The sequence below is a fragment of the Triturus cristatus genome, chromosome 6, assembly GCF_964204655.1.
Source record: "Triturus cristatus chromosome 6, aTriCri1.1, whole genome shotgun sequence".
NCBI lineage: Eukaryota > Metazoa > Chordata > Amphibia > Caudata > Salamandridae > Triturus > Triturus cristatus.
In genome coordinates, this window is record NC_140589.1 from 1,237,445,450 (window position 1) to 1,237,472,460 (window position 27,011).

A 27,011-nucleotide genomic window follows, 5' to 3' on the forward strand; every position below is an offset into this window, starting at 1 on the left:
AACTGGCAAATACACTAAGGCTAAGTTGGGAGTTTTACATCTTTGTTTTGCAGATTTAAGCAGTGATTTTGATATGGTTGACCAAAATCTACTTTGGTCAACAGTGATATCCCTAGGTGCACCCAGGCCAATAAAAGGATTTCCTCCCATCTGTATGAGAACCGATCTAGCAAAATTTGCTTTGGGCCTCAAGGCGGGTGCTCACTTAAGTCTAAGGTAGGCATTGGACAAGGTTGTGTGCTAGCCCCACTACTGTTTTCTTTATTTTTTAATGGGGTGGATATTCATTTGCAGGTTATGCAAGCTGGTGCTCCCCAGGCTGATGGGTGTCCTATCACAGTATTGTTATATGCTGATGATACTGTTTTGCTGTCAAGGACCCCGGTTGGCTTACAAAGATTAATGAATGCTTTTTGAGGAGTATATGTCTTCTAAGAAAATGGTGATTAATACATCCAAAACATTCATTATGGTTTGTGGGCCTAAGCACAAACAACCTTGAACTTTTTATATTGATACTACTCCAATTGCTACAGTAAGTTCTTTTTACTATTTGGATGTTTTGCTTACTGGTAACGGATCCTGGGGTCAGCATATCATATATACTAGAGCTAAAATAAGCAGGGTTTTTCTAGGGATTTTTAAATTTTCATCTAGATTGGATAGCCACCCCATTAAGGAAATGGTTGAAAGTTATAAGGCAAGAGGGGTGTCCACTGCTACTTATGGGGCTGGTCTCTGGGTCCATACTAATTGCACTGCCCTGCAAGTGGAGGAAATAGTTTTTTTAAATGGCTACTTAGCTTGCCTACTTCTGTCCCTACTATGACTGTTCAACTGGAAGTAGGTATGCAATACCTAGAAGATATACTTCTTAGAAGACCTTTATTATTATGGCTATCATTATGGGCTAAAGATGATATTTGTTTTACTAGACCTATTATGTTTGATTGCTTAGCCTTCGATAAGGCATCAAGTTTCCCATGGTTATTGTATATTAATTCCTATTTTAATATGTTATAACTTGCCCATATGGTCAGACACTGTCCAGGTGCTATAATTGACTAAGAGGATGATCAAAGATACTTTTTCCCAGTACAGATCTGGACAGCCACAGGCTGCTAACAATACAAAATCATCAGTCATCTTTTTATGTCATATGAGATAGAGGATGATGGTTACAATTATCTACCTAGTGTAACAAGTTTGCAACACCGTTTCATTTTGCTATTAATGAGATGTGGCACTGTGCATCACCATGAAGTCCTGTCCCCATGATCAGACTCCATGTCCGTGTGATGGATCAAGTAATCAAAGTACCATGCACCTTTTATTGTTTTGTAAATGTTACCAGAATTTAAGGAGTTTTTATCTAAAACCTATCTTTGTTACACACAACATCCGATTATACAAAGCTGCTATGAAATATTTGATTGCACCATGTGAACCTTTTGTGTGTTACAATGTGGCCCTTTTTATTTGAATGCCATCTATTTAAGGAAAATTATTTTGTATTAGATTGCTCTTGATTTTAAATTGTCTTCTGTATGGTTTTTATCTAATGGATATAAATGATCTATTTTATAGATATGTGATTTTATTGGGATTATTATTTTATTCTAATGTACTTATATGGCTGTTTCAACTACCTGAATAAAGTTTAAGAAGCAAACTGAGTAAGTAGTGAATTGAAAGTTAAAGCAAAAAATATTTATATCGCTTACGCTGGACCAATACCCTAAAAACAATTACAAGATGATCTAATTCCCTTCAGTACCCACAATATCCCAAGAACAATCCTCATATTCATCCTTTCCCTGTCCCAAGAGCAAACTTCATACTCCAGTTGTACACCCTGACTTAACCAAACAGAAATTCAGCTGGGCCTTTAACCATTCCAGGTACATAAGTGGAAACCCTTATCCAAAATAAGGACGCCTCTAGACCCAAGCAAGCATGCATCTGGAAACTATTTGGCTCCTAAGTTGTTATTTCTATTCAAAAATCTTTTCAGCCATTACTATCTACTGGGTGAACACCACCCACTCATCTTAGAATTAGGGAATAGTCCCCCTGTTATTAAAGGAATCCAATGTTTATTGAGAGGATGTTGGTGATAACCAGTCAATAACCCTTTGCTTCCTCTTGTGAAATCTGTCAATAAAGTGTTGCTAGCCAGCTGCCCATGTTTTTGGAAAGAAAATCATATTCTTGCTGTAGGAAATTGTGTTACTGGTTGAGGGAGAGTCAAACCCCATTCAAGTAGCGTTCACAATTCTTGTCAGGGTGAAACACATGTAAACCCCAAATTAACCTGTGCTCAACACTATGGTAGCTTAGAAAAAAAGCAGGCAGCCTTAACTTAAAGGTTTATCCAGCACACAGACAGTAATAAAGTGAAAACACAACATGAAAAATCCCACACCATTTAGTAAAATAGAGGAACATGTAAGAAATTATTTGACGCCAAAACAATAAAATAATTAGTAGAACCTGAGATATGCAATTTGAAAGGCTTTGTGTTAATCAAGTGCTGTGAACCAAAACCCTACAACTGTGCATTTTTGGTCACTGTAGACTTGGTCAAAGTCCCAAGCTCAGGTCGATCGCAATGGAGCTTGGGCCAGTTACAGGACGGTGTTCAGTCTGGTAAAAAGTACCTTGTGGCCTGGGCATCGAGGTGTGAACTCTTTGTGTCGAGTGCACTGGTATGCATTGAGAAGCTGTCGAGAAGGAGCTGCGATGCGAGGTCCGGCTTCAAGATGCATCACGCAGTGGCAGAGTTGATGACCATCAATTGAGAGCTGTAATGCAAGGTTTAGCGTCATCGTCAAGGAAGCTGGAGGGGCTTGTCGAGACTTGCACTGCAATGTGTTGGCACAGGGGATGAGATGCATCACGCTGGGCAGGTGTCGGTGTCTGGTTGCCTTTGCATAGAAGAAGTCACTGATGCTTGCCAGTACTTGCACCAGGATTTGTCGTCATCGAGCTGCACTGCACTGGGTCAGAGCCAATTGCAGGCTGCATTGCCCTGCATAGAGATACTTCATATTCAAAGAAGCCTGTTATGTCCCTGTGACTTGAAGAGGGGGCCAGCCAACTGACCCTTGGAGAGTCCCTGGAGTTCTGGGTCCATACAGGCAGAATGGATTCAGCAGGGCAGACCACAGCAGCAGAAGAGTTGTGGATGAGCAACAGCAGGGCTTAGGCAGCAGAGCAGTCCTTGGTCAGCAGAGCAGTCCTTGGTCAGCAGAGCATCCTTTACAAATGGGCAGTCCTTTTTCCTGACAGATTGCAAAGGTTCAGAAGTGACTTGAAGAGTTGGGTCTGAGGGTTTACTACTTACATCTGGTACCCTCTTTGAAGTGGGATTAATTTCTAGAGTCCTCCCCCTACAGAGGTGTCTGGAACTCCCTGTATCCCTTCCCTGGACCCAGCTTATCTGGGGGCATAAAAGACTAGCGTGAAACCCTTTGTGATGTGCAAGTGCGGCAGGTGACAACTCCACTCTCTCAATCCACTCTCTCAATCAAGTCAGATATGGTCCATCCTGCCAACACCTATTTTCCATATGTCTCATTGTCTGGGAGCAATACACAAAGACCAACTGCCAGCTACACCTTGTCATGTGATACAGGATACACGTTGCAGGCACCAAATGGTGGGGACAAGAAAATGCTAACTTTCTCAAACTAAAACAGAAGAGGGGGTTGGCCCTATTGATCAGTGGCTAGATAGGGCCAAGATAAAGTGAACAAGAAGAGACCTAGCCACCACATTTAGTGCTGTCAAAGCTCTCTCAAACTGGCATTTATAGAAATTACAATTCTATAGAGACAAAGCTCAATATTCCTACCTGCTCTCAATTAAAAGTTATCACTTATTAAATGTAATGTTGACTCAATGTTATCCTATGGGTGAGGCAGGCCTTGCAGTAGTGCAGTCAGCGGAGCCCCCATGACTGATTGCTAGACATCTGGGGCATAGTTCCCTCCCACCAAACTATGTCACATGCCTCTTGAGCGCAAAGCAGCACAGCAGCTGTTTGGCTGCAGCGATTATCGGCAGGCTGCTCCTGACACATAACTTGGTGGTGCTTCGCTATCCTGCCCCGCCCCCTATCAAGTGTTTGTGTATGGGAAAGTAGTCTCCCTGCAATCTTTGTGACACGGCAGCTGAAAACAGAGACACACAGCAGTAGGATTGCTCACCATGCGTGGCTGAGGCACTGAGGAGTGTTGAAGAGCCCTGTCAGATTCTTCCGATCCTGTTGAGGAGCTGAAGTGGCATGGTTCAGAAGCCGCAGAACGGTTCTGGCTACTGGTTATTGGGAGCACAACGCTGACCAACAGACCCAAGGTAGGTGGGAGCAGCACATGAGGACTTGCAGGGTGGGCTCAACCAATGGGTTTAGAGCAGGTCATGCATCCCAATATAATGCAACAAAAGTGCCCGAAACAGGCAGGGAATATGCCAATTACCCCAGCCATACCAAAACAGCATAAAAAGGCATCCTAGAGCCGTGTGGCAGGATGGAGAGTGACAAGGATACTGGTGAGTACTAAAGTATCACCAGTTTCAAGGGACTTGTAGCCTAAAGATATGATTGAGTCTGCCCATTTGTCGTATTCAACAGGAGAGGAAACTTTTTTAAATGAAGGCAGAGCTGAGACTGAAGTTTATCCATTCCAGGTGCAATCTCCTTCGATAATTTGTCTGCCCAGTCTACCGGTTCCTGATGCATCATCTACAACATCCCTCTTGATCCACCAGGGAAATCAAAGAGTATCCTTTGTTTCAAAATCTGACACCCCGAAGTTGGTCTAGTGCAGATTGAGGTGGTGCCATTTTCAGAAGAGCTACCAAACTTAGAACAGACTCAGGAGGTGACAATATCTGATACATCATTGTTAGCAAGGTCAATAAGAAATCTGGGGGTAGTGGGTACTTCCAAAAAAGTAACCGAATGTCAAGTACAGGTGAAAATCCTCCTTGGGAGTAAATAACTTAGGTCTGTCTATAGCCACTGTACCTGGATTGCTACAACCACTGCTGGAGGCAATATTAGTGGAGATTCATGGCTTGAAAGTACAGTAAGCATTGGACACCCAGTCTAGGTCGACTCTCTCCCCAGCAGCTCTGCTGTGCCGTTGCCTGCTCTTCAGACCTCTGACCTCCTCCTGGGAGGTTCGAGGCTGCTGCCCACCCACCGGTACCCACGTCTGCTGCCCGGTCTGCCTAGGCACCTGCCTGGCTTCAGCCCGCTCCACGCCCTGCTCCTTGCCTGCATCCCTTTAGCTGCAGCCACTTTTTTCTCCCTCCACCGTAATTATTTTTATTTTATTGTTTCCGCCACTGTTCAGTTATTTTTGGTTCTTGCCTCTGTTCCCGCCACTGCTGCCCCTGTGGCCCCTCCCCACCGGACAGCCCCCGCTCCCGCCTCCCAGCCTCACGTCCCTCCCCTATTTAATGGCGGCCGCTGAGGGGGAGCGCAAGTAAGACCTCTGACCCCCAGTCTTGGTTGACTTTCTGCCCAGCAGCTCCGCTGTGCTGACGCCTGCTCTTCAGACCTCTGATCTCCACCTGGGAGGTTCGAGGCTGCTGCCCAACCACAGGTACCTGCGCCTGCTACCCGCTCTGCCTAGGAACCTGCCTGCCTTCAGCCCGCTCCACGCCCTGCTCCTCGCCTGCAGCACTTTAGCCGCCACCACTGTTTTCTCCCACCACCATAATTATATTTATTTTGTTGTTTCCGCCACTGTTCAGTTATTTTTGGTTCTTGCCTCTGTTCCGGCTGCTGCTACCCCCTGCAGACCCTTCCACCCGGACAGCCACGCTCCCACCTCCCAGTCTCTCGTCCCTCCCCTATTTAATGGCAGTCACTGCAGGGGAGCGCAAGTAAGACCTCTCACCCCAGTCTAGGTCGACTCTCTCCCCTGCCGCTCTGCTGTGCCGTCGCCTGCTCTTCAGACCTCCGACCTCCTCCTGGGAGATTCGAAGCTGCTTTCCACCCGTCTGTACATGCGCCTGCTGCTCGCTATGCCTAGGAAGCTGCCTGCGCCACACCCTGCCCCTCGCCTGCAGCCCTTTAGCCGCCGCTACAGTGTTCTCCCGCCACGTTATTATTTTCCTTTTTCTTTTTCTGCCACTGTTCAGTTATTTTTGGTTCTTGCCTCAGTTCCCGCTGCTGCTGCCCCTCCCCCCAGACAGCCCCCGCCTCCCAGCCTCCCATCCGTCCCCCTCCCCTATTTAATGGCTACCGCGTCAAAGGCAAGCCCATGTGTCCATGATCCGACCGTGACCAGCGCCAGGGACCCTTATGTAGGGGTGCTACCTGGAGGCTGTGCATCGTTGCAGCCAGGCCCCAGATTAAGCGGTTTTGAGAAAGCGTCATACACACAGCTGCCAAGTTTTCAGATTGTGACATTTCCAGAGTATCAGTGGACAGTCAACTTCCAAATGTGTGACATTTAGTGTGACATTTTTTCACAAGTAAAACCAAGCAATGAAGTGCATGGGAGGAGATAAATATTAGAAATGACACCCTTTTGATCAATGAGAAGCCCTAAAATATCTTGAAATGTCTTCAAAACCCCTGAAATGGAAAGTTAAAATAATGATACAAAAGATTTGTGTACCCAGAAGATAAAAAACAAAGTAATCATCATAAAATGTCTCACCCCGATGCCATTGAACCTTATTGCTCCCTAATACAGTTAAGCATGTGCTGCAGAGATCAAATAAACACGGGGGAGATATTTTGATCCAGCTAATACAGCATAAGCAAAATCACAGCTGGCAAATATTTTTACCCGTTATCTGCACATACTTCAAAGAACAAGTAGAAATAGAAATCACCTTTAAATGTGCTCTAGAGATGAAACATTACTAATACTTAAACAAATACAGAAATTGCACGTTACAAATAAATAAATGCAATTGTTTTCTCCAGTATCAGTCACCGCCAGGCCTTTGCAAGCTCTTAGCGACTAATGGATGATAGGTTTCTCTTGGAAAGATGTCAACCCTAGGCAGAATGCTTGACTCACCCGAGTACTGCCATTCCACAGGTGCCTGGAGTGTGTCTCAATTTAGCTGAGCGCTTTGCCAGAGCTAGCTTTATTGACACAATCTTGAGCTGACATGTCTGGAGGCTTCAGCTGGGGAGGAGGGTGACGGGCTACAGCTGTTGTTAAAAGCTGTTTCAGAACACACAGAGAGTCACAGGCAGCTCTCCACAACATTGTTTCCCTCTGGTTGGCGGCAGTGTTCGGTGATAAGACAACACCCTGCATGATGTTTTAAGATGGGCCCGCCTCGTACAGCACGCAGCGGTGCCTTCCAGGGGGCAAGCAGGATAGAAATATTAAAAACACCCTGACCGTCACACGCGTCAATGACCCTGTAAAGGCTTATTTACGTAAGCACACAGAGAGTGCATCGTCAAGGGCCCAGGGCCCACATGCTACATGAGTAAGGCACACAGACACATGGCTACCGTACTCGAAACGTGCACGTGCGCCCGGCCCCTTTTATTTGCAGGGTCACCTGACCGGTGACACCTGAGGTGGGTGGGTGTACAGTATGGGGTACAGCTGGCAGAATACTAGAACGTGTCCAGCCGGACACTACAGGTACCACATGACCTAAGGATCCCAGCCTCACACTCTATCTGCGGCAGGCGGCGAAACATGGAAACAAAAGTTAAATTTGCCCACCACTCATTTTGACCACAATAATCCATTCCCAACACAAGCTGATGGTAGTGCAGGGGCGGCGCCAATTTGCTGAAAAAACAACAAGGCAAGACGCCGCCCCCGATTCATTCAGTGCAGGTGTACTACCGGCTGTTTTTTTTATCACTTCAGATGTAGGAACTGTGACAGCCAGGTCACAGGAAGCTGTGTTGCAGTCCGGGTTGAAAGTGAGACTGCTGATTGAATGCAGCCAGCCCACAGACTATGGTGCAGTGCCAACTATAATTAATGATATTAGTTTGCAATTCTTAAGCAGCAGGCTATGGTCAGACAGCGCACTCTGCCAGCAGCGCACAAGGCTCATTCTGCTTTACCTGATAGAGCACAGCTCCTTCGGCTTGTGCCACGCAGCACCAAAGGTCAGGCAGCCCCTAACCTGCCGGGAGCAGCATGCATGCCACCATGGTGCACTGCCACTCCAGCTTTAATTAGTTTCAGTCAGCATTGCTACTTGGCTTAACAGCCAAGTCAGGTGTTATGCCTGTTTTAGGTGACTTCGCATTTCAGTGCGGGGATGCGGACCACCGCACTAAAATGCGTTATTCTAACAGCAGATGCTTGGTACTTGGCAGGGCTGGATATTACTGGGGGCATTTGCGCCCCTGGAAACACTTACTAGAACTCAGAGGAATGGGTTTTGGGTACAGTTACAGGCTGGCCCCACCCAACCCTGTTCAACAGCCAGGGAACCATAAAAAGCGCCTCCCAGCAGATCAGCCAGACAGATCCCTCTCCACTGAACCACACTGCCCCTTTATCCCTTTATATCTTTTACCAGAGCAAGTGGTAAATGGGAGTGGGAAAGTACCGAGAATAATACTGACTGGCATGGTTATTCTCAATTCTGGAAACCACTATTCATAATTACACTTACTAGATACAATTGATGGTTCCTGTCACAGTAATTTCAGCACCCCTCCACCAAACAGTTTATAATCTGGACTACAGTAGTCTTTTGATCACCTAGAATTTTTGTTATCAGTTTCTAATCAGTTTCTAGGTTGTGTTCCTCAACACAAAGCAAATCTAGTGCATACATCCTTCTTCAAAAGCTCACTTTTGAAAAAGCCATTTGGTATATTAAATGCTTTTAAAAATTATTGCAATGAAATGTCTTCATAATTTTTTTGTTGAGCAAAACCACAAAGACAAAATAGTCTACTGGACCATAAGTCAATGACATCAGATAAAAAGTGCTTAAGTGCAGCTCTCTGATGCTTCTTGCAGATTAAGATAGATTCAAGTACCTAAACAAATACATCACTCAATTAAAATATCTTTTGCATCTATTTCCCAATATGCACAACCTAAAAGGACATCAAACTGTGTGACCACAGACATTACCCAAAACAAATTAGTTACTTGCATGATGCTAACCAAAAGTTATAGTTAAAATTGTTTCTCGTACTACTGCCAAGTGAGAGAGGACGCTCAAAAGCTTCAGAAAATTAAATCAGTGAGTAAGATGCCTGCAGTCAAGGGACCATCTCATCAGGAGTCTTAAAATATTCACCTCGATGAAAACGCTACATGTTCTGATTATTTCCATTGTCCGAAAATATTGAAAACCCCTAAGGAATCCATTTTAGTATGACAATTTTTGAAGTTCAACAGCTGTCACTTGCAATTTATCAAGCGGATATAAATATAAATTATGAATATAAGATGAATTAATGGATCTTACAATACCTTCCAGGTACAAATCTGTATAAAAACCAGTGGTGGCTGGCATCTATTGGGGGGGGGGGGGTTATGGAAAATAAAAATAAATTAAAAAACACTTACCATACACGTTCTTCTCACTCTGGGCCTTGGACCTCTTCTTCCGTAGACCAGCAAACTCCCTTGACCAATCCTGGTGCTGCTCACATGCTGTTAACCAGCAAGAGAGCAGCTCTCTGGTTGGAGGGAGTGGCCTCTCACGGCGCTCCCCAGCGCACTGGAGGCCTGAACTTGCTCTCACCCGAGCTGTCAAGACAGCTGGGCTGAGAGGTTTAAAGTGTTCATGTCTGGCTGAATGTCGCAAGGCTGCTGGCCAAAGAGACACGCACACTTTAAACAGTTCACATGCAGCCCTCTGTCCACCACTCCTCCCTGCTGGCACTCAGCAGCTCCCGCCCTCCCGACACACGTTTCAGGGTGGGATGATAAAAACTAATATGGTAATGAATGAACATTTTATTTTTCATATCTTGGGTTTGGGGGGCATTTAAGTGTGGCGACGCTCCTCTTCTGTCACGGAGGAGCCACCCCTGATAAAAACACAGTGCACGCATAATATTACACGTGGCCTCCCAGTATGAGAAGAAGCAAAACATATTTTGACTGCTCGAAGTGAGAGGCATCAGGTTTTGTGTTATGTCGGTACATCAGAATTGAGCCTTGAGCAAACCTGAACAGTGATAGCTAAACAAAAAAATGTGTACATACCCAGCACTGTAGCCTCACCCAGCACTGTAGCCTCTCAGGGTATGAAAAGCCTTATATAAAATTCTATATAACAAAATAGATATGTACACTTATGAGCTACATGCTCTTGATTAGAGAAGTAAATCATTTAATATATTGTCATCCTTCCAATTATGTCTCACTGACTTAAGGGTTTATGGAAAATAAAAATAAATTAAAAAACACTCCACCACCCTGATCGATAACCTCGCCAACCTCGGACTGAAGCAACTCGTCATAACGCCTACCCACTCTGCCGGCCACACACTCAACCCCGTCTTCTCCTCAAGCTCCCACGTCTCCTTCAGCCACACCACCGAACTCCCCTAGACCGACCACTGCTGCATCCACTTCACCTTCCAGAAACCCACCACACACCACCGCACCCAACAGACCCCCGCCGCTGCTGGAGCAAAATCACCGAAGACCAACTACACGCAAACCTCGCTCTCAACCCACCCACCGAGCTCTACAACACCGACGACGCTGCACACAACCACAGACGCTGGATCGACGACTGTGCCAACACCCTCGCCCCGCTGAAGAAACCCTCCTACAGAGACACCAGCAAGAGGGCCAGCTGGTTCACCCCAGAACTCCTAGCCTCCAAGCGAGCCTGCCGGAAACTAAAAAAGAAAAGGCACAGTGAGCAGATTCCAGACAGCCACGCAGCCCACAAGGACGCTACCCGCAACCACCATCACCTCATCAGGACTGCCAAGAGGACCTCCTTCAAAGACCGCCTCGACAACAACGCACACAATAGCAAGGAGCTCTTCAACATCGTGAAGGAACTTTCCAACCCCAGCTCCAACACCGACATCCCGCCGTCGCAAGCCCTGTGCGACTCCCTCGCCACTTTTTTCCACTGCAAGATAGCCGACATCCACGACAGCTTCAACACCCAGACAGCCCCAACAGACATCAACACAACAGACTCTCGGCACACCATCGACCATGACCCCCTGCTAGCCTGGGCCAATGTGAGCCTCGATGACACCATCAAGACCATGAGCACAATCCGCTCCGGCTCCCCGTCAGACCCATTCCCGCACCACATCTTCAACAAAGCCAGCAGCTCCATCGCACCCCATCTGCGCAACGTCATCAATCTCTCCCTCGAGACTGCGACCTTAACAGAGAGCTGGAAACATGCCGAGATCAACGCCCTACTCAAAAAACCCAAAGCGGACCCAAGAGACCTCAAGAACTTGCAGCCCATCTCCCTGCTTCCGTTGCCGGTCAAGGTCATCGAGAAGATCGTCAACAGACAGCTAACCCGATACCTTGAAGAAAACAGAATCCTGGACTCTTAACAGTCAGGGTTCCGCAGCAACTACAGCACCGAGACTGCCCTCATCGCAGCCACCGACGACATCAGGACCTTGCTGGACAACGGTGAGATCGCAGCCCTCATCCTTCTGGACCTCTCCGCCGCCTTCGGCACTGTCTGCCACCACACACTACGCACACGCCTCCACGCCGTAGGGATCTGAGACAAGGCTCTGGAATGGACCACCTCCTTCCTCTCCGGCAGAACCTAGAGTGTCCGCCTCCCCCTTTCCAATCTGAAGGTTCCGAGATCATCTGCGGCGTACCCCAGGGCTCTTCCCTCAGCCCGACACTGTTCAACATCTACATGATCGCGCTCGCACACGTCGCCCGACAGCACGCCTCAACATAATCTCCTACTCTGACGATACCCAACTGATCCTCTCCCTCACCAAGGACCCCATCACCACCAAATCCAACCTTCAGGAAGGAATGAATGCGGTCGCCGACTGGATGAAGATCAGCCAACTGAAGCTGAACACGGACAAGACGGAGGTCCTCATCCTCGGCTTCAACCCTTCAGCCTGGGACGACTCCTGGTGGCCGACGGCACTGGGGGCAGCCCCGACATCAACGCCGTCTCCTCCTCCTGCTTCAATACCCTCTGCATACTACGCAAGATCTACAGGTGGATCCCGACAGACACAAGAAGAACAGTCACCCAGGCCCTCGTCAGCAGCAGACTCGACTAAGGAAACGGCCTCTACGCAGGAGTCCCGACCAAGCTCATCAAACGACTGCAATGCATCCAAAACGCCTCAGCACGACTGATCCTCGACGTACCACGCCACAGCCACATCACTCCCCACCTGAGACCTGCACTGGCTCCCCGTTAACAAGAGGATATCCTTCAAGCTCCTCATCCACGCACACAAGGCACTCCACAAGACCAACCCAGCAGACCTCAACAGATGACTTTCCTTCTACATCCCCATCCACCAGCTCCGCTCCACCGACCTCGCACTCGCCACCGTCCCTCGCATCTGGAGAACAACCACCGGCGGAAGGTCCTTCTCCCACCTCGCCGCCAAGACCTGGAACACCCTCCCACTGAGCCTACGACAGACCCAAGACCTGCTGACCTTCAGGAGGCTACTCATGACCTGGCTCTTTGACCAGTAGCGGCGCCCCGCCTCCACCTCCCAGCGCCTTCAGATCCTCACGGGTATGTAGTGCGCTCTTCGAATGATTGATTGATTGATTTGCTCTGATAACACAAATATTGAGTGATCTGTATTTCTGTATATGTCCGCAGCAGCTTTGATGGATCTGAATGTAATGAAGAAAAGTATGAAGTGTTTTGTTCTTTTGAGCATGCCTCCTACAAATAACTATAACATTCACTCATGAGGTTCATTCATTTTCTGTTGGTAAAACAATATCTAAGACCCTCATTCTGAGTGGCCTGTTGATCACTTTGGGACACCAGCCCCTTTCGGATTAGAAAATGTGAAGTAAATCCACAGGACCTTTATGTAATGCGCACCAGGAGGATCATACTTTTCTACTAAACTTCATTGTACCCATCAAGCAATTATTTTTCATTATAAACAAAAAGATCTACGTACCTTTTACTATTGCCATTTGAAACTTCCTAAATTTCCCTTTCCTGTAGCACTCTATACTACCAAATTCACAATAATGAGTTATACACTCTTATTAAAAAAACTGTTATTTCCATGTGTCTTCCTTGAAGCTCGGTATTATGGTATTACTTACCTACTATTGACTTCACCCTTCTTAATAACGATTACGGTTTTACTGTAATTTGTCCATAACTCATTGGGTAGTTAGCATGCTCTTGTGTACTGAGAAACAGATTAAAAACACTGGGGAATAAAAGGGTTGAGTTGTTCTACACTTTACTAGAATACATAAAACATTTCCGCCCCTGATGTGTCTGAGATAGTACAGTTACAAGTTATATTGGTGAATGTCTCTAAGCTAACTTTAATCCAGTGAGTCAAAAAGCTCAATTTTCAGTGACTGCTGGAGGACCACTTGGCAAAACTGGACCCAAATTCGTTTTAATTAAATCGCCACAATCTGAGATAGGAATAACTATAGTAGCTAAACACAAGAAAAGGGTATTTTTGACCTACAGTTTTTGGACGTACGTACAGTACCCCTTCAATATCCGTAACCGAAGAACTACCAAAGCTAAATTTGACATGTAAAGGTGAGAAATTATTATAACAATTTCTCTTTGGAAAAGTACTTGCTAAGGAACATCAGTTGGTAATAAGGTACTGATGAAAGTGATGCCTCCTACAATTGTTCCATTCCGTTATAGAGTTGCTTTTAAACAAATAGTGAGACATTTTACTACTCCCTAATAGAATTGCTTTGATTTAGAGACTGTTCCCATAAACTAGTTTTGTGTATCTCTGGCACCGTAGAGCGAGCACAGACTCTGATCAGTTGTTTCCTCAAATTAAAACCTTTTGTTATAATACAACATATATAAATTACATACGCAGTGGGTTTTGGGACAGCCTCCATGAGTCATTGGATCTTTCACTCTGGATACTTTATCTACTGGTACGAGACATTGTCAATCATTCCTTGGATGAGCCCACAAGAGTATTTTACTCTGTGTCTTTCTTTTGGTTACTTTTTAAGGCAAGGCCAGTGTGCATCTAGAAACATCCTACAATGTTGTCCAAAATCACCTGATATCAGTAGCGGCTCCTGGAGGGACTGTCAATACAGAAAGTATTTTTTTCTGACAAGAAGAGACAGTGTACAGCTATTGCAAAATGTAGTGCCTTGTAATATTTATAATGATAACTTTCACAACATTTATAGCGAGAAATAATCACACTGCACCCCTCTCCACACCCTCATAAAATACCAAACTAGAATACTTGAGAAACATCTCTGTGACACAAGTGATGTTACTAACTGCAGAACTACCCAACAACCCTGACTGTCCAGGACCTGGAAGAAAAGTCCTAACTGATCAACTCAAGATATTTTGACAGGTAAATATGTGTAACTATGCCTTGGGGCAGCAGCATTACTCTTGTTGCTGGTGTCGGGTAAAATATATAAACCTCCTGTGAGGAGGGAAAATATGTGAAAAGTTTCTGATGTGGATTGATTGTTCCCACTAGGATAGCAGTTAAGAGCAGGTCATGTCAAGAAACCCTATGAAGGTTTGTTTTCCACAGTTTTCTCCAGAAAGAGAGGACATGGATCCGTGACTTGGGAAATCAACTAGGATGCTCCCTCAGTGTGTAGAATGTCCTATTAATGTGTGTCTAGTCCCCATAACTAGTGGCTGGGAAAACGCTTTTGCAAGTCTCAAGCACTCATGTTGAGGAAAACAGTGAATGTCTCTGCCCTGTTATGTGTTTTGGCAGCACAACTACAAGTGCAGTGATGGGTTACTTCCTTTGACATTCTGATTTGTGAGTGATTTTCCTCTCTAAGAAATACATTGATATTCTGGTCAACTAAACCCAGATGGGCACTTTACTTTGTCATTCTCAAACAATATGAGGAAATGGGTTTCTTTGCTAGCCAGTGATGAAAATGGTGCTCATACTCTTGTGAGGAGGCTTTTGAATTAGCTGTTTAAGGGTAAGGAACACTTCTCTACTTGCCACATACATAATGCTCCACAAAGTATCTATGATGTTAAACGGGATACATTAACTGTTTGTTCATCTGCCTTTCCATAATAAAATGGTATATGGGATAGCCCAGAGTGACAGGATAAAGAGACTATAAGTAATCCAAAAACACCGGTATATTGACATTTCGGCAGACTTGCAGCACCAAGCCCAAACATGCTTTTTGTAAACATTTTTACAATAGGGACCACTACACTTCATGCCTGGTTCACAAAGGTAAACTCACACTTTTGTGTAAGTTTACAAGTGTTTGCTTCTTACAAAGGTATTTTAGAAGTATTATCTTTCTGAATGTGGAGTCTCCACACATAAAAAGACACAAACACTCACCTCTGGTTGCAGGCATGTAGAAAAAGTCAACACTTCAGCAACGTTTCCTGTTTAAAGTGTTATTTCTTAAGAATGCAATGGGTGGCAGTGACAATACTTAAAATGAAACTGTCCACCTGTAGCAGCGCTTGAATTCTAACACTACACTGAATGCATAACTTAGTTTTGTTCAAATGTACAGTTCCATTCTTCCTTATTTACTTATTTGTATGAGGTAACTTTAATAATGTAGTGACCAATGCCCTCTTGTAAAGTTTCACATTTTTTGGGCTGAGGATTGATCTAAATTCAAATTCTAATCTTCCTTCTCTGTCAAAAAAAATCCAAACATATTCATCCTTATGTATGCAAATGTGTCACACTGCTGATTTGAAAGACATTGCACTTTAAAAAATATGTATATTATTATGTAAACAAGTAAAGATGATTATAGGTTTTTGATTTATGTTAAGTTGCTCACACTGAGACAAGATTGCCTTACGAACTAGAACCCTGCACAAAAAGCGAGACATTTAGGTATGCTTTACAGAACGCTTCAAATAAACACTCACTTTTAAGGAGCATATTTACAGCTAAAATTGTAGACTGTTCGCAAAGTGATATAGGGTCCAATTAGCAGAATGACTAGCAGATTTATAGACTTTCAATGCGGTGGATTTGCCTTTTTTTCAAATTGAATAAAAAAAAGAAATCACCCATATAGTTCTCTGTTAAGGTGTTGAAGGTGTTTTTGGTATGTATCCATCCCCAGAAGAGCGCACCCAAGATCTCAGGAACACCTCAGCAGATAAATGATGGCCCCTCAGCAAAGGAAACTCTGATTCGGGCCACTTATATCGGCAATTTGAGAATTAAAGAATTACAGAAACTAGAACTGCTCCACTGCAGTGCATTGCGCGGATTGATTTGGTTGTTTTTGACCACTATATGCATTCTATATTTGATTTGCATTATAACTGTGCTGAACCATCATGTTAACAAAGTGAGACACACTGATCAGTTGTAGTGCTGAACTATTTCTTTGATTTAGGTTTACATTAGGGGCATGATTATGATGCTGTTCGAACCGCAACCGACGGCTTGTCGGTTGCAGTCCGAACCACATTTACTGCTTTAGTCTAGGATGCGTGCAGTCTGATGCAACAGTCAGAGGGACTGTCTGACACCTTCCGAAGGGGTCATGGAGCCCATCAGTCAGTCAGAAATTCCTCATAATCCCTTAAGAACGGTATTTCTGCCGTTGGGATTATGATGTTGGTTTCCGATAGCCTTAGCATGTCAACCTTTCCGACATGGAAAGGAAATCAGAAAGTGACACTGGGGGCCCCTAGCAGGGCCCCCTTCACCTGGCACTCCTCATCCAGAGCCTGGGGGGCACCTACTGTCCCCCTTGAACATCCCTGCACTGTGTGGCAGGCACCATGACGTGCCTGCTACACGGTGCAGGGATGGTCACAAACTCCCATTTCTCAATGGTAGCTTGTGCTGCAGGTGGTTTCTGCACTCAGCACAAGCTCCCATTGAGAAATGGTATAGTGCGGTCGGATCGTAATTCGCTGTCCGGAACCTCCGACCTACGGTCTGGCGGTTCCCCCATCAAAACGATCTCAATTGGAGGGGACTCTGACCAGCATCGTAATCAAGGCCTAACTGTTCCACTCTACCGTTGGACCAGAAAGTCTGTAGGACATACCAAGCCTTTACAACCTTTACAACCTACATTTATTCTGATTGCTACTAAATACTACTAAAGAACAAAGTCTTATTGTTGATTTAGTGCTTGTTTTATGGGCTGTACGACACTATGTCGAGCTGGTTAACATCGAACTACAATACTGCATCTTCTACACTGACCTACCACAACAGTGTAAGATAAGTATATGTTTGCTAGTTTAACTCCACCCAAGCTTAACTTGGGATGAAAATATAAGTGGAATTAAAATAACAATTATACACCTATCCTATAATTTATAGGATGGAATAGTATACTTATGTGAAGTACCTCGTATGTTATAATAACCTAATTCTGCTTTATGTCTCTAACTTGTAATCTGTGCCATGGTTTCCTATGGGGGAGGAAAATGACTGAACAAGGCATATTTTATTGCACCACCTCATCAACATATCTCCGTCTTAAGTGTTGCAAGCTAACTATGACCAATAAATCATTGACAAGCATTGAACAAACATTTCCTTTTGTAGGCACACTGGGTTGCAACTCACAGGTTTGAAAAAACAACAAATTTAATGAAAATTGGTAAGTTCTTAAATGTATGGCATTCCATACATAGTCAATAAATTAGATTGCTTGTGGTTATTGACTTACCACTGGTCGATGTACATCCCAAAAAGCTCTTTCTTGACTATCAAGAATTTTCCTTTCGATCTTGTCCCTCTTCTTGTCGACTCTGTCAATGTCATAATAGAGAAACATAGTTTTAACAGCAGTTAAAAGTTTCTTTAAAAAATGACATATCGTTGATTAAAAGTCTCACTCACTTTGCTTGTGCTTCTGCTTGCATAAATATAAATTCCCATTTCCGTGCAAAGGCTCTCTGTAGCCTGGCCAAGCTTTCCTGTAGAGACATCATCAACCATTGTTAAACAGCAACATCTTCTCTTAAATCTTCTCTTAAATATGAGTTTATAAACTTTTTTTAAAAAATGCAGGATGCAACCAGGAGAAGACTTGGAGAAGATGAGCAAGCACCCAGATATCTAACATTAAAAATACTAAAATTAAAAGACATTATTATATTCCATATCTAGAAGGCAGGGCATTCTCTCGAAGGCCATGCTACAAAAGTTTCTCCCAAGTACTGTGTGGGCTCCAGCCAACCAGCTCCCATTTAGGTTCTCATGTTTGGTAAGCTACTTATCGCCCTGGAGAAAATCTAGCTTTGTGGATGTAAGAATTTATAAGGCATTATAAATAGTACTCATTTGAGTTTTGAGAGAATAACATGCTCTGGTAAATAAAGGGCATGTTTTCATTGCTAAGGGACACATGTACAACGGTTTATAGCTGTCACAAATGGGCAAACAGGGCCTTTGTGATTGCTAAAATGGCTTGTGCAATGTACCAACTCTATTTTGCAAGTTGGTAACCTATTACTGACTCGCAAAATAGAGTCTGAGAGTCACCATTTGGAGGGGTGTGCCAAGGGCATACCTTACGAATAGTGAGTCGCAAGAACATGTACGATTGTTTTGCGACTGGAATGCGGTCACAAAACAATGTCAGTTTACCGCCTCCTTCAAGTAGGTGGTAAGCCAGTGGCAAACTGGAAGAGGTCCCCAGGAGACCACTTTCCCCATTGTGACTGGCAGCGAAAAGTTTTTTAGGAGCAGACAGAAACGTTTCATTTTTCTTTTTGAAACCCTTCCTGTTTTCCATTAAGAAAAACTGACTTTTTAAAAAAAGTTTCTTTATTTAAAAAGCAAACACAAAAATGGGGGTCTGCTGTCCCCGCAGGCCGCATTCACTGTATTATTGCTCATTTTCAATGGCTCCCAAAGTGTGACCTGCCTCAGGAATATTGATGAGACAGGTCTATTGCGACCCCATTGGGAATCGCTAATGTGTACATTTCATTTTGCAAGTCTCTAATTGCGAGCCACATAAACCTCAATTAGAGACTCTTAAAATGAAATGGTCATACATGTGGTCCTAAATTCAGGCAAGTTTGACCTGCTGAAATGTAACTCCAGGGGTCTAACTTTATTGGACCCAAGAAATAAAGGGTACGAGGAAGTTTAGTTACATTTTAATTCCAAACTCTACACAAGAGTTTATTTCCAATTGTTGCACTGAACAGAAAGTCATGTACTAATGATGATATTAATACACAGCATTTAAATAATAAGTACTATTCTTAAAACATGACTAGCAATTTATTTATTGACCTCGTGATTATGAAAAGCTGAGTGGGTCCTGCCTAGATTCAAACTAGTAACATACTGGTCAAATGTTCAACCTTCAGGGTGAGAGAGACGCTGACTAATCTAGGTTACTGTAATAATCAAGAGCCATAGTGCAACCGAGGAAGGAGAAGATAGAGAAACTACATTTCTGTTCCTATTCAAGAGAATCCCTTGTATGCTTATTTTCACTTACAATTGATATGTCCTGATACATTCACATATAAATAGAAAATATGCAATATTTGGCTGTGAAATATCATGTTTTTCTTTTAATAATAAGTAGTATTTACAACTATATCAAAACTTTATTAAATAGCAGTGGTCCTTATGATTGAGCGATCCTCGCAAGCATTCCTCAATTACATCAACTTAAGTTTTCTATGCTCACAATTGGGAAAGTGAGAATTGTTACGTTTGGAGAATACTCGCTCTTATCCATGCATTAGCATGTGCGTTGTTTTGCATTTTGATAGTGTCAAAATTATCCAAATCTTAAATTGTGGGAAATGAGAAATGAATTTCATATAAACGTATCTCAGCACTTCATAAGTTTAAAGATAACTTGAAAAGGCTGTAAGTTTGTAATAGATACCTGATAATTCTGATTTAAGTGCAACGTCCTTTTAATCTTCCTCTTGGACTTCAGACCGGGCTTATGTAAGTCTCAATATTTCTATTTGGTCATTTACAAAAAATTTGAAGAGGCCTATATGCTTAGTGGTCTATTTTCTAATATTTCACCCAACACAGGGAAGCAAGCAAAGTTGCTGTGTTGCGTGAAATGGAGAGAACAGAAATGCTCCATATTTACAAAGATGTGGCGCAATTATGCTATCTCGTTGCGCTGCCACACTGTGTGCTGTCTAGCACCAATGCAGGTACCCTTGTACCATATTGCAAGGGTGCTTGCACTACAGGCAAGGTTGTTTTTGTACAGGAAGGGATCCCTTCCTGCAAAAAGCAATCCTTAGAGGCCTTTTCCTCCTTCTATGCATGCTGCAGAATGCGTGGGAGGAAGAAATAATGACACCCCCCCTTGTGAAGGTGCAGCATTTTAAAGCATTCCCAGGTTTACTAGCTTTAGTAAACCTGGGAATTCTCCATAAGTCATGGGCGGATGCATGGGAAAGCCCATGCTCCACCCATGAAATGCCTCCTAGGTGCCTCCTAAGTAAAAATATCATGTAACACAGGGCAAGAAAAGAAGCGCAAATCGCCCGTTTGCAGGGCTTTGTAAATAGTACTGAAGCCCTTTTGACTCGTGTCACCTGGTGTGACGCAAGTACAACACAAAGGCTTTATAAATCTGGGCCTGAGTTACCACATTAATGCCTTGCCCTTATTCAATTATTATCATGTTGATAATTTTGTATTATTGGCAGAGCAAGTTTTTCCCAGAAAGAAAACCTGATATAACAATAATACATAAGAATATAATCAAATATATGACATTCGACTACAATAGTTTATATGCCGAAAGTACTCATGGGCAAAGTATTTTTTTTAAAACGAATGCGTTAACTACAGAACTGCACAACAAATCACATAATCAAATAACAGTTCATCTGGCTTAAATTTTCCAATCCTGTAGCCTTCACTTTTTGTCCAAGATTGCATTTTAGCCCATGAAATCTATGACCATTTGTACAAATAGGACCTCATATATTAAATATTTGCATGAGTGCTTGTGCGACGCAACACAACGTAAAAGAGAGCATCAAATTACATACCCTTTTACAGCTTGTTGCACACAGCACTAAAGTGTGATGCATTGCATGATCACCTGCATAAAGTTCAGCAAGTTAGGGCCTTCGAGTCCCACAACTAACAATTTCTTATCAACCACCTTCAGGGATTTAAGGTATGCTTTACATCTGGTGTACCAGACTCTCCAAACAAATTCCATGATACACATTTGAACAGGGCATAAGATTCCCAGATGCAGCTGTAAGTCGTCTTTGAGAGTTCCTATATTAGATTCTATAAGAAAGGGTTTAATCACAGTCACCTGGCCATCTTGTAATATTGAACATATGAACAGCAAACTGTCAAAGTCTCACTGATGTTCTTTTCATAATTGCAAATCACACTGGTACCTGCCAAATGTAGGCCAGGGACCCCAGCCTCATTTCGAGTATAATAAAATGTTCTTTGGAATAATGCTGAAGGACGAATAACACTCCAATACCCACAAGATGCTTGACAATAAATATGTTATTTGTCTCCCAATCATTAAAGCATGCTTCAAGGATATGGGACAATGCACTTAAATACATAATTAAATCATTAAGAAATAAAGTAATAATTGCAGAGAAGCTTCTGGGGATAGCAGAGTTACTCAAATGCGAAAAGGGGTAAGTGTTGTGAAATGTACCCTCTATACTGCCATGCACATCGATTCACTAAAATACTAGTGGCAGCGGAAATGACTTCACATGCCCTTTCACGCCAATGACATCACAGGAAGTGACATCATATTACCCTTGACTCACTGATGTAACAGAAACTGATGTCATATGTCATCCAGGAAGTGGCATTGCTAATGTTAAGAACTGAACAATAAGAGTAGGTTTAATGAAAAGACAGCAGTTCTGGAAGCAGATTCATATCTACTGTAGACACCATGTAGATTTTAACTAGAGTGCCACCAAGGTATGCCAAGTGTCAAGCCACCATCTACCAAGGTAATATGGTCACGCACAATTATGGTGTAACATGCTTAGGCACATCAATTGTATGCTTGTGCATTCATCAACATTACTTTCCTCCATATACCAGCATATTCCTGCTCTACATGGAATTCATAATATAAATATTTATTAAATTTAAATCCTGTTGTATTTTAATGTAAATGTGTTGTCTTTTGGATTTGACAAGATTAAAATTACTGTAAGCCAGGTCGCGCTGGGGGGTGGCCGGGAGGGATGCGTCTTCCCCATACCCGCTTGGCGTCTCAGGAGTGAGGACATGCGGAAAAAGCTGTCTAGCTCCATTGAGCGCTACTTCGAGCTCAACGTCGGATCGACGAGCTCCTCGGTCGCCCTGTGGGAGGCTTTCAAGGCGGTGCTACGGGGAGAGGCCCTTTCGGCCATCTCCGGCAGCCGTAAGGAAAGAGTGGCGCAGGTCGCCTCGGTTGAGGCGGACCTAAGAGCACTTGAAGAGGCCGCTTGTGCGGCTACGGAGCCGGGAGTGCAACATCGGCTGCACCTTAAAACCGCGGAGTATAAAGAGCTGGTCACGCACGCTGCCCAGACTGCCATTCAGCACAAGGTGGGCAGGATATATGACCAGGGAGACAAGGCAGGCAAACTTATCGCCTGGCTGGAAAAAAAACAGCGGGCCACGACAGTGGTGCCGGAGGTCAGGACGGCGTCGGGAGACACGGTAACGGAGCCCAGAGAGATTGTTGTGGAATTCGCAAGGAGCTTCCGGAGGGTATACAGCAGGGGGTCGGACCACCCGGAGGAGGACTCTGACGACTTGCTGGCAGATATTCGCATGCCCTGCTTGTCAGAGGCCGACCGTGACGCCCTGGAGGCCCCCCTCGCCACGACCGAGTTGGAGCGTGCGATCGTGGACCTTCGCCCGGGTAAAGCTCTAGGTCCCAATGGACTGCCTATCGAGCTCTACAAGTTGAAGCCTGACGTCCTGGGTGTGCATCTCCTCCGTATGTTCGAGGAAAGCGCAGCGGCGGGGAGACTGCAGCGTGATCAGCGCTTGGCCACTATAGTGGCACTACCAAAAGAAGGGAAACCAAGAGATGCCTGCTCCTCGCATAGGCCGATCTCTCTGCTGAACGCAGAGCCGAAAATACTTGCTAAGACTCTTGCTAACAGGCTCCACTCAGTCCTCCCCACGCTGGTCCATCCGGACCAATCCGGCTTCATGCCCCATCGTAACACGGCGCTAAACATCCGCCGCCTGCACGGTGTATTGGAGAGGTGCCACACGATCCAGGAAGACGCGGTGGTGGTGTCGCTTGACGCCACCATGGCATTCGACACCCTCGAATGGCGCTACATGATGGCAGTACTCCGCAAAATGGGCTTTGGCCCGCGATTCATGGCTTGGGTCCGCCTCCTGTATTCGGAGCCCTTGGCCCAGGTGGTGGTCAACGGCAAGGTGTCTGAGGTGTTTGGTCTGGAGAGGGGCACCAGACAGGGATGCCCGCTCTCCCCTCTCCTGTTTGCGCTCTCTCTTGAGCCGCTGGTGTCGTGGATCCGGCAGGACAGCTGCCTCACAGGGCTGCGGTGGACGGACGGTTGGGAGGACAAAATCTTGCTTTATGCCGACGATATCCTCCTTTACCTCTCCCAACCACGGAGATCTATAATGGCGGCGATGGATATTTTTGTAAGTTTTGGGAAGAACTCGGGATTCTGCATCAACTGGACCAAATCCGTCCTCTATGTCCTCCATGGCGGCCCTCCCAGGCTTCCCGACAGCTGTCCGCTTGCTGTGGCGGAGGAAGGCTTCAGATACCTCGGAGTGTTTGTCACACTGGATAAGAATCTCCGGTTTGAAAAGAATCTATTGCCGCCGCTGCAACGGCTCCAGCGTGACTCAACCTCGTGGCAGCGGCTGCCGTTGTCACTGCTGGGCCGTGCGGCCCTCTTTAAAATGATGGCACTCCCTAGATTTCTATATGCTCTCCAAAACTATCCAGATTTGGTGCCTACCTCCTACTTTGCGGCTGTGGAGGCGGCGCAGCGGACCCTCCTGTGGTCGGGCGCACCTGGAATAGCGCTGCGAAAACTCACGCTTGGGTGGTACGACGGGGGGATAGCCCTCCCGGATATCCGCAAGTACTATTGGGCCGCTCACCTCTCGGCGATCAATCAGGGGACGTACTGTGATGGGAATGACCCGGGTTACGGGATGGATAGATGGTTGCTCCCGGGGGGGAATTATGAGGTTGCGCTGTACTCCAGACCGGGCAGGCTTCACCTCATGGGGCCGACGAAGCACTCGGTGCAAATATGGCACGCCACGCACCGTCAATTGGGCTGGTCCAACACCTTGACCCTGGCCACAGCCCTGTGGGCATCGGAGAGATTGGGTAGCCTGCGACACACAAAAGGGTTCCGTAGCTGGGATCTTATCGGAATCTCCCGGGTGGGGGACCTTTGGGGGCCGGAGGGGGTCAGATCCTTTGCTTACCTCCAGGGAACTTATGACATGGCGCTTACAGAATATTTTAGATACCTACAGGTCCGACACTCCCTCCAAGCTAACATCCCCCCGGGGACTCGACCCCCGCGGGCCTACCCGCTGGAGGACAGGTTGCTAGATGGGCACATGCCAGAGCATGCCATTTCGCTCACATACAAAAAACTGATCAACAACCCCCCTGATCCCCTCGACTCCCTGAAAGAGAAGTGGGTGGCAGATGGACTTGAGATTGACGACGAGGAGTGGGTCACCGCTCTGGCGTCTCCAAGGGAGGTGGCGATATCGGCTAGACTCCGACTGGTGCAGCTTAAAATATTGCACAGAGTATATGTTTCTTGCACCAGGCTTCAGGCAATGGGGGGGGGGAGGGACTGTGCCGGCGGGGGTGTGGGGAGATTGGCTCCTTCTTTCATATCTTGTGGGAATGCCCAGGGGTGCAGCGGTACTGGAGGCGAGTTGTGTCCTGCATGAGTGAGGTGTGGGAGACTGACCTTCGCACAGAGGCTAAGAGGTGTCTACTTAACATTTGGGAACCTACGGACTTGTCCCAACGAGGGAGACTTTGGGTCACGCTTGGGCAAATGGTCGCAAAAAGAAATATAGCCCGTCTGTGGGGTGCATCGACTCTGCCGAAACTGGTGGACTGGCAAAAAGATATGGACTGGTGTATGCTGCAGGAGAAGTCAGTATATACGCACAAGGGTGCCCCAGAAAGTAGGGGGTAGGTGTGGTCGCTCTGGAACACCTACAGAGGTGACATAGTTGAGCCTCCGCAAGCTCGCCTGTCCGGCCTGGAGATCGCGGACGGAACCTAGGCTGCTGTCCGAACTCAAGTATATAAGTCTAGTCTTTCTGCTGTCTCTGTATGTTGCCGGTGCTGTGGCGCCCCTGATGTTTGGGTGAAACGATCTGTCTTGTGTGACCTTGTTATGTTTTCAATAAACAATAAAAAGATTTTTTTTTAAATAAAAAAAATAAAAAATTACTGTAAGTAATGTATCATTTAATAATAAAATTTCAATAATAGTATTAATACTTGATTTTAAAAAACACACACACTGGTAAGGGCTATTTAAAGCTCAATGAACTAAGAAAACTAAAGATGATGATGATGATGCATGTAATAGAACCTAGGACTGCACACATTAACAATACACTTCCTTGAGATAACATCCCCAAATGTGTAACTCAGCTTCCAATACCCAATACAACCGCCACATGTGCTGTCCTAGCTTCAAGCACCTCGCCCCCAGAAACTTGTCTAATATTCACAACAACAACGGGTCTCAACAGAACGTCTCACCGTTTGTGAAAAGATTACCAGGTCCATTTTGGAGTTGGCAACTTTTCTATACTTTGCAACTGTGCTTGTGGTTACAAACCATTGCAAAATGAATCACAGTTCGGAAGGGATGTCCTAAATAGGGCCCGTCCAAAATGCGATTGAGGATCAATTTCTAAACCCATTTTGCAATTTGGTAACCTTTTGCAAAATGCATTTAGTAGCTACCACCAAGCCATTTCGCATTTGCAAACCCTGCAATTTTCATTGACCCCATAGTCCCAAATTCTGTGCATATGTCTTCCTTTTAGAGCACTTGGAGTATTCAAACCCACACTTGTGTTACAGATCTTTAAATATTAGTGTTACAGATTAAAGTATTTAATCAGAAGATGCACTAGTGGCAATACCCGTTTTAAAGTCACACTGCATGTGTTCATCATTGATGTCTTCCATGGATTATTAATCTTAAACTGGGGAACCACTTGCTCCCTTCGTTAAACCTACACATTAACTCCAAAGAACCCATGTCACCAATCGGTAAACAGTTAAAATACAGAGCTAAGGCTTTTGTAAAGGAAATAAAGTAATGCACAAGCCTCATGAAAATCATTCTGTTACTACTGATAGTTTAAGCACTGTTTACATTTCATATATGTTTCTCTAGCTGTTCCATCTAAGGCATGTAGCCTGGTATCTACTGTGCCCCGTCTACACAAGTACCCACAATGACTTCTCATGCTTTTGTCAGGTGTGCGAAGTGAAGCACAGGTCAGAATTTAAAGTACTTTTCCCAAGATCATACAATTGCGTTGATCAAAATGACTCTCATTTAGTTTAACATTTTTTTTCCAAATATTCATCATTATTGGGGAAAAAGGAAGTGAACCCTACCCGGTGGGTAAAGTTATTTTTAACAAAAATTGCGCATTTGTGTTGACTGACTGACTGACTGAATTATTTATTAAGCGCACTTATGCCGAGGCGTCTTGGCGCTGTATGAAGAAAGAGGACAGCACAGCTGTTTATGATTTAGTATAAAGCCAGGTTTTTAACGCTTTCCTGAACATAGTCTTGTTTGTTCCTAATCGAAGCTCTATGGGCAGGGAATTCCATAATTTTATCGCT

The 27,011-nt window shown here is 44.9% G+C and overlaps 1 protein-coding gene across 2 annotated transcripts in view; it reads right to left on the reverse strand.

The window, feature by feature from the left end:
• The window catches only part of RGS7 (regulator of G protein signaling 7), a 1,943,194-nt gene that overhangs the window by 539,262 nt on the left and 1,376,921 nt on the right, over window positions 1–27,011 (reverse strand). For both annotated transcript variants that reach the window (XM_085609335.1, XM_085609336.1), the window contains exons 8-9: window positions 18,005–18,081; window positions 17,832–17,913 (exon numbers count right to left, since the gene is read on the reverse strand). In XM_085609335.1, the coding sequence (XP_085465461.1) occupies window positions 17,832–17,913; window positions 18,005–18,081 (159 nt within the window). The remainder of the gene's footprint in view (window positions 1–17,831; window positions 17,914–18,004; window positions 18,082–27,011) is intronic.